Raw genomic sequence first — 7,534 nt, 5'->3', positions numbered from 1 at the left:
TAAGGAGCCGGCCCAGCCCGCAGAGCTGCCCGCACCCGGCCGGGGCCTCGCCCTTCCTCAGGGGTCCCCGCTGTCCCCCATCCCCAAGGGCTCATTTTTCCTCAGGGTGCCCCATTGTCCCCCATTCCTGAAGGCCAAGGTGTTGCCTTTCCTCAGGGAACCCCACTATCCCCCAACCCCAGGGGCTCACCTTGCCTCTGAGAACCCCATCATCCCCCATCCCCAGGGGCTCATTTTTCCTCAGGGAACTCCATTGTCCCTCATCCCCAGAGACCAGGGGCTCACTTTTCCTCTGAGAACCTCATTGTTCCCCATTCCTGAAGGCCAGGGTCTTGCCTTTCCTGTGAGAACCCCATTGTCCCCCATCCCCAGAGGCTCATTTTTCCTCAGGGTACCCCACTGTCCCCCATCCCCAAAGACTAGGGTGTTGCCTTTCCTCAGGGAACCCCATCGTCCCCCAGGGGCTCAGCTTTCCTCTGCGAACCCCATTGTCCACCATCCCCGAAGGCATTGCCTTTCCTCAGGGAACCCCACTGTCCCCCATCCCTAGGGGCTCACCTCTCCTCGGGGTCCCCATTGTCCCCCATTCCTGAAGGCCAGGGTGTTGCTTTTCCTCAGGGAACCCCACTGTCCCCCAACCCCAGGGGCTCACCTTGCCTCTGAGAACCAAATTGTCCCACATTCCTGAAGGCCAGGGTGTTTCCTTTCCTCTGAGAACCCCACTGTCCCCCACCCCCAGGGGCTCACCTTGCCTCTGAGAACCAAATTGTCCCATATTCCTGAAGGCCAGGGTGTTGCTTTTCCTCAGGGAACCCCACTGTCCCCCACCCCCAGGGGCTCACCTTGCCTCTGAGAACCAAATTGTCCCATATTCCTGAAGGCCAGGGTGTTGCTTTTCCTCAGGGAACCCCACTGTCCCCCACCCCCAGGGGCTCACCTTGCCTCTGAGAACCAAATTGTCCCATATTCCTGAAGGCCAGGGTGTTGCTTTTCCTCAGGGAACCCCACTGTCCCCCACCCCCAGGGGCTCACCTTGCCTCTGAGAACCAAATTGTCCCATATTCCTGAAGGCCAGGGTGTTGCTTTTCCTCAGGGAACCCCACTGTCCCCCACCCCCAGGGGCTCACCTTGCCTCTGAGAACCAAATTGTCCCATATTCCTGAAGGCCAGGGTGTTGCTTTTCCTCAGGGAACCCCACTGTCCCCCACCCCCAGGGGCTCACCTTGCCTCTGAGAACCAAATTGTCCCATATTCCTGAAGGCCAGGGTGTTGCTTTTCCTCAGGGAACCCCACTGTCCCCCACCCCCAGGGGCTCACCTTGCCTCTGAGAACCAAATTGTCCCATATTCCTGAAGGCCAGGGTGTTGCTTTTCCTCAGGGAACCCCACTGTCCCCCATCCCTAGGGGCTCACCTCTCCTCAGGGGTCCCCACTGTCCCCCAGCCCCCTCCATCTGGGCAGCCCCCGGCCTGGCAGGGGCCCGTGGCTGGGGCCACTGTCACCCAGGAGCTGCCCTGCTGGGACCCAGTGGGGTCTGCGAGGTGCCATGAGCTGGGGTGGGCACTGGGCAGGCTGAGGGGGTCAGCGCGGCTGGGAGGTGGGGAGCGCAGGACCCGCGGGGGGGGGATGGAGAAAAGGGGCTCTTGGGGTGGTTTTATTCTCTGTTTGGCGCCATAGAATAAAGGGAGACTGGTTTTCTGGGAGTGTGAAGGGAGGAAAGGGGGCAGGTTTATTCCCTGTCCTGCAAGCCGTGCAGCCTCCCTCCCTGCTGCTGGGCTTCCTGCAGGGAAAGGGGTCTCGGGGGGCACCACGGAGTGTCCATCCTCTTTAGTGTGTGTCCCAGGGCCAGGGAGGAGAGAGGGTCTTCCTTGGGGTTTGTCTGGGGTGAGAGGTGGTGACTGGACTCGGGTCTCAGATGTGGGCAGAGGCTGAGGGATTGAGCAGCGCTGGGCTTGTGCAGAGGGCGGGAAAACACCCGTCCCTCTGTCACCACACCCTGCCTGCTGTCCCCTGATAAAGGCTCTGATCTCCCTGAGTCTCCTTTCTGGGGGAGAACAGGATGGCAGGGGCAGCTCCCACCCCGGGACCTGGGGTGGTGTCAACAGTTCCACATGCCCACACGCAGTCTGCTCCACGCAGCAGTTGTTCCTTCCCTGCAGAGGTCAGGAATGCAGCACAGGATGGGACACATTCATTTTAACCTTCTCCTGAGGTCTGCTGCAAACCCAGCGTGCCAAAAAGACCATGGCTACCAGCTCCAGCCTGGCCTTACCTCTCCAGTCATACTCTGACATCAGGAAGGTGGAACCACAGCCACATCAAAGTGGTGTGTGGGGAGGAGAAATAATTATATTTTCTGAAACACACAAGGATTTCAGGGGGTGAGAGAGAAGTTTGCCAAAGCGCCAATGCGTGGCCAGCTCTTGAGTAGCTTGGTTCTCCTTGAACTGCTCTGATGGATCCAAGAAGCTCAGAGCTGGTCTAGTCCTTGCTTCTGCCATCTGGAGAAGCTGGAGAGCGAGAAGGCAGACAAGGATGAGGACAATGCCTGGTGATGGGAGCAGTGGAGCTCACAGCTCAGTGGGGCTGCAGTGGAACCAGCCCCACTCCCCTCCTGGGGTCACCACATGGGGGGTCAGGGTTACCGTGGCTGTAAGGGGCCCTCACACGGTACTTAAAGACTTTGACACAGTTCTCCCCTGTGTCTGCCACAAAGAGGTGCCCGAAGGAGGAGCAAGCCAGGCCGGCAGGCCGGCGCAGCCCTGCAGACACCAGGCAGATGGGAGCCCCGTGCTCTGGGAACAAGTGGACAGTACGGAGCTGCTCGTCTGCCACCAGGATGCTGCCCTCCACGTCCACGCAGACCCCAGCTGGGTTGCCAAAACGGTGCCCGTATTTGCTGCTGAGGGAGCAGAGGAGCTTGCGGCTGCTCATGAAGACCTTGACGTCTCCACACTCCTCACTGACCACGAAGCCTCCGTTGGGTGCCGGGCTGACATAGCGAGGTCCCTGCAGGTTGGGGACTGAGTGGACATTGAGCATCTTGCAGGCATGGTCCAGAGCAAAGCTGTGGACTTGGCCTTGTGCGTAGTCTGCTACCAAGATCTTGCCCATGGAGTCCACTCCAATGCCCCTGGGGGAACCAACCTTTCTGATCTTTATCCACTCCCCCTTTGAGAGGCTGGTGTGAGGGTTGAAGACCCAGATGGCTCCATTCATCATGTCAGCCACTGCCACCATTCCTGCCCGAGTCACAGTCACATCTTCCGGCAAGAAAGTGCCACTTTCCTTCCCGGTTTGCTGGCAGGGCAGGGACTTCAGTGTGTGGCCTGTGCTGTTGAGGACATGGACCCAGGGAGCACTCTCAGCTGTCACGTAGATGGAGCCATCCAGGGAGCAATGGATTCCTCTTACTCCCCCATAGCAGTTGCCAGTGGGGTTGGGGATTCGCCGGACCAGCTGGTCCTGGCAATAGTGAAGGAGGTTCTTAATGTTGTCCAGGTCTCCACACAGGCTTTTGGCCTTGTCAGCCAGCTCGCGGACTTGAAGCTGTGTCACCATGCCCATGCCACGCTGGCTGCTCAGCAGTGGGCTGGCTGTCTGGAGCGTGGTGATTGACTTCAGCTGGAGGGTGTAAATGGTTTTCAGAAGCTTCTCCTTTTGCTGGCTGGTCTCCAGAGTGTAGTCCATGGTGAGACTCTTGTCCCTGTTTAGGGTAAGCAGTAGGACCGTTACTGTCCCTGCCTGCTGCCATCTTTGGGGACATGCTCTGAACTTGCTGTCTACCCAGGGTCAAGGTGTAGGTGCTGGTCTGGATTCGCTCTGATGCAACAGAGACCAGATCATAGCCCTGCCAGTTCATGATGTGCTCAGGATATGAAAACAAGGACCATAGCACAAAAACGAAGGAGTTGGCAAGCTGGGTTTGCAGCTGGAGGAACCAGCCAAAAAGGTCCATCAGCTTCAACAACAGCTTGGCTGGTGCCAGATCTGGCTTGAGGATTTATGTATGAAGGAGTGACCTGTGTGTGAGCACACTGAGTGGGACCTCCACCTCTCCAGTTCCTAACAGTAGTGGCTTCTCTCAGACCTTTAGCACTTCTTATCCCTCTTTTCTGTAGGTCTAATCTCTCCAAACTACACTTAGTCCATGCCAACACTTGAGACATTGAGGATGACTATTCCTCCACTCCTACCTGGGTCACACCTGGCCAGTCTGTGTCTTTGCCAAGGGCAGCCCCCTCCCCAGCCAGATATATCCAATTATTCCTGAAACAGCCAAAAATGTGGCTTCTTCCTTGTCAGGAAGAAGGGAGGTTCTGCTCTGAAGGACACATTCAACCCACACAGTTTTTTCAGACACAAGAGCCACCATGAGAAGCACAGTTTCCCTTCTGCCCACTCTCCCTCTGTTTTAAAACCAGAAGGACTGAGTCCTGCACATGGCAGAGGTGCCAGCCCAGCTCTGCTCTCCAGGGGCTGGAGCAGGGCTCCTAGCACACAGCCAGGAGCTGGAAAGAGAAATGTTAAGAGAAATGCGGCCTCATTAAAGTTCCTGGAGAGTCAGAGTTAACTTTGTTTTAAATGTGTTTATAATTAATATTATAATGGGCACACTTGGCTGTTCAGAGCAGTTTGCAAGGCACTGCTTCACCTTTATCACCCTGTGTCCCATGACTGTCTCATATCATGTGCTCTGGGCTGCCTGCAACTGCTTCACCTGATGGCAAAGATGAGTGTGAATATGGAGGGAATCCAATTTTTGCTGATTTTGGGGCTTGGGAACAGCTTTGCCACCTTCTTCCCCAAAGTGGTTGTGCCGTGTGTCTCCAGCAGCAGAGTCCTCATGGGGGAAGCAACCCCTCCACTGCCCCCCAGGACTGCTCATTGGGATCATCTTTCAGAGCCAGAGCTCAAAATCCAAGAAACTGGATTTACAGGTGGGGAAACTGAGTCACCAACCAGGGAGCTGACACATCAGCCACCACACACCAAGCCCCAGGACTGCCCACCTCGCTTCCTGGGCACTGGGGCACCCAAAGCTGCCTCAGAAGACCCTTGGTGGTGTGTCCTGAGCCAAGCCTGACCTGCCCATCCACAGCTCTAAGCCCAGAGAGAGGGTCCTGATGCTGTCCCCAGCACAGCTCAGGCCAACAGCCACAAGTGTGACCACGGGTGTGGCCCAGCTGAACAGATCCTGTACCTCTGTCCTGACGTGGAGGGGCTGCTGGTCCCTCCCCGGTCCCACCGGCTCCGTCCTGCTGTCCCCGGGCAGCTGGGCCCAGGATCTTGTGTTGTTAGTGACGGGCAATTGCCCTCGAGTCCAGGTAAACACACAAGCTCCTTGTGCTGACAACCAGAAGCAGCAAGACAAGGGCTGATATGCATGGGTTTTTATTCCCTGCTGGTCTCCTGCCCAGAGAGAAGGTGCCTTTGCTCCAGCATCAGGTTATGTCCCATTACCTTCTCCTGCCAGAGGGAGGAAAAGCCCCAAGGTCACCAGCTGCAGGGACTATCTGAGGCTTTTATGTAGAGGTGAAGGCACTGACCTGCTGCCCCTCACCCTTAGCATGTGATGCAGCTTCTGGGGTGGGACAGGGACACTCCCACACCTTGAATCAGGGCTCCTGGCTTGTCTCACTGCTTCTCCACTGGCTCCCTGTGCACTCCCAGCCTGGCACTGGGTGCCTCACTCTCCCCGTTCACAGAGGGGAGACTGGTGGTTTTTGCCATGCCAGGCTTTGAGGTGCAATGATGGAAGAGACAGAGCAGCTGGGACTCCTGAGCACTCCCCAGCTCTCCATCTCCAAGCTACTCCACCCTGGCTCCCCCCAGCTGGACCAAGGCCTTGTCTGGAGTTCATGGTGGTTGTCAGTTCAGCTCAAGCAGAGACAGTCAGGAATAAAAGCAGAGTGAGCTGGGACCAGCTTGCGAGGGGCCAGTCAGAGCCTGCCCTCTGTCCCTGGCAGCTCTTGCTGGCTGTGCTTGGTCCACCCTTGCCAGCCATGTGCTCCATGCAGCCTTAAACGTGGCCCAGGGTTGAAGAAATTGGTGTCTGTTCATTACTCAGATGGGCCGAAGGTAAAGGAAGTTTGGATCAGACTCCCCCCACCTTTCTGGATGCTTAGAAGAGCCGTGTGTGCTTGGCCTTTGGGATGAAGGACACAGGTTGGGGTCTGGCTGCCTGCAGGAGCTGTGGGACAGGGATCTACCTTCAAAACCCTAGGGCTGAGAGCTCCTCAGTGTGTCCATGGCCCTTCTGGCCCCGTGTCAGTGTGTCCCCAAAGCTCACAGTGTTTGGGAGGCTGCTGCAGGCCTACAACCAGCCAAAATTACAAAAATAACCTGACATGACAAGTGCTGGGGCTGCTCCACCCCAGCCCCAGCAGGATGGTAGGCAGCTTCAAAAACCATCTCCCAGGGCAACAGGGTCTGACCTTTTGTTTCGCTGTCGTGTGCTCCATCACCAGGATAAACAAACACAGCCTGGCCCTGGGGCTCCCGTTCACCTTTCCAGGACTGTGGCTCTGTCACAAACTGTTTGAAAGCCACCCCCGGACCCCAGGAGATGCCTGTGTCATGGCAGGACCCAGTCCATGCCCACGCTGACACCAGGAGCTGCAGGGTTCAAGGACAGGGGCATGGTCTGGCTGCTGGCACTGGAGATGGACCAGAGGGAGGTGAGTTTGGATCCAGTTCAGGCTTTTCTGGAGCATGTTACTTGCAGGCACGAGTGGTGGAGCCCTTTGGGGCTTTTCCTCCCCTGGCCCAGGAACAGCAGCTCTTACTGGAGTGTCCACAAAGAATGTGCCAGCCCAGGGTCTCTGCCAGTCCCTGTGCCCAGGCAGACGGGCACAGCATCTGCTTGGTACAGTGTGTGTGCACAGGGAGCCAGAGGGAGATCCCATGGGATGAGCTATTGTCATTACTACCTAGTCACAGATCTGTGGATAAAACCCCAAACCCATCAACTGAGGATTTGCACTTGCCATACTCAGGATGGGCCATCAATGTGCACCCAGAAAGCCAGTGATGTCCTGGGCTGCATCAGAAGCAGCAGGGCCAGCTGGCTGAGAGAGGGGATTCTCCCCCTCTGCTCTGCTCTGGTGAGACCCCACCTGCAGAGCTGTGTCCAGTTCTGGAGCCCCCAACACAAGAAGGACATAGAACTTCTCCAGCATGTCCAGAGGAGGCCACAAAGATGATCAGGGGGCTGGAGCAGCTCCCTTATGAAGACAGGCTGGGGAAGTTGGGGTTGTTCAGCCTGGAGAGGAGGAGGCTCTGTGGTGACCTTATAGCAACCTTCCAATATCTGAAGGGGCCTGCAAGAAAGCTGGGGGGGTGGTTTGACACAGGTGTGTAGTGAGAGGACAAGGGGCAATGGTCTGAAGCTTAAAGAGGGGAGAGTTAGGTTGGACATTAGGAAAGTTTCTTCCCTGTGAGGGTGGTGAGAGCCTGGCCCAGGTTGCCCAGGGAAGCTGTGGCTGCCCCATCCCTGGCAGTGTTGAAGGGCAGGTTGGATGGGGCTTGGAGCA

At 57.1% G+C, this 7,534-nt stretch overlaps 2 protein-coding genes across 2 annotated transcripts in view; both read right to left on the bottom strand.

Annotated features, from left to right (window-relative positions):
• Nucleotides 1-2,576: 2,576 nt before the first annotated feature.
• On the bottom strand, nucleotides 2,577-3,689 carry NHLRC4 (NHL repeat containing 4). Its single transcript, XM_009995456.1, has one exon. It carries the CDS (start codon nucleotides 3,687-3,689, stop codon nucleotides 2,577-2,579), a length of 1,113 nt encoding a protein of 370 aa, XP_009993758.1.
• A 992-nt stretch (nucleotides 3,690-4,681) lies between these two features.
• Nucleotides 4,682-7,534, bottom strand: part of PRR35 (proline rich 35) — a 20,273-nt gene continuing 17,420 nt past the window's right edge. Inside the window, exon 3 of the mRNA XM_009995454.1 lies at nucleotides 4,682-4,719. Within this exon, the coding sequence (XP_009993756.1) occupies nucleotides 4,682-4,719 (38 nt within the window). The remainder of the gene's footprint in view (nucleotides 4,720-7,534) is intronic.

The sequence above is a fragment of the Chaetura pelagica genome, unplaced genomic scaffold (assembly GCF_000747805.2).
Source record: "Chaetura pelagica isolate M959 unplaced genomic scaffold, ChaPel_1.0 scaffold64, whole genome shotgun sequence".
NCBI classification, from domain to species: domain Eukaryota; kingdom Metazoa; phylum Chordata; class Aves; order Apodiformes; family Apodidae; genus Chaetura; species Chaetura pelagica.
Note: the sequence above shows the minus strand (reverse complement) of the source record. Positions and strands in the feature narration are given on the sequence as shown.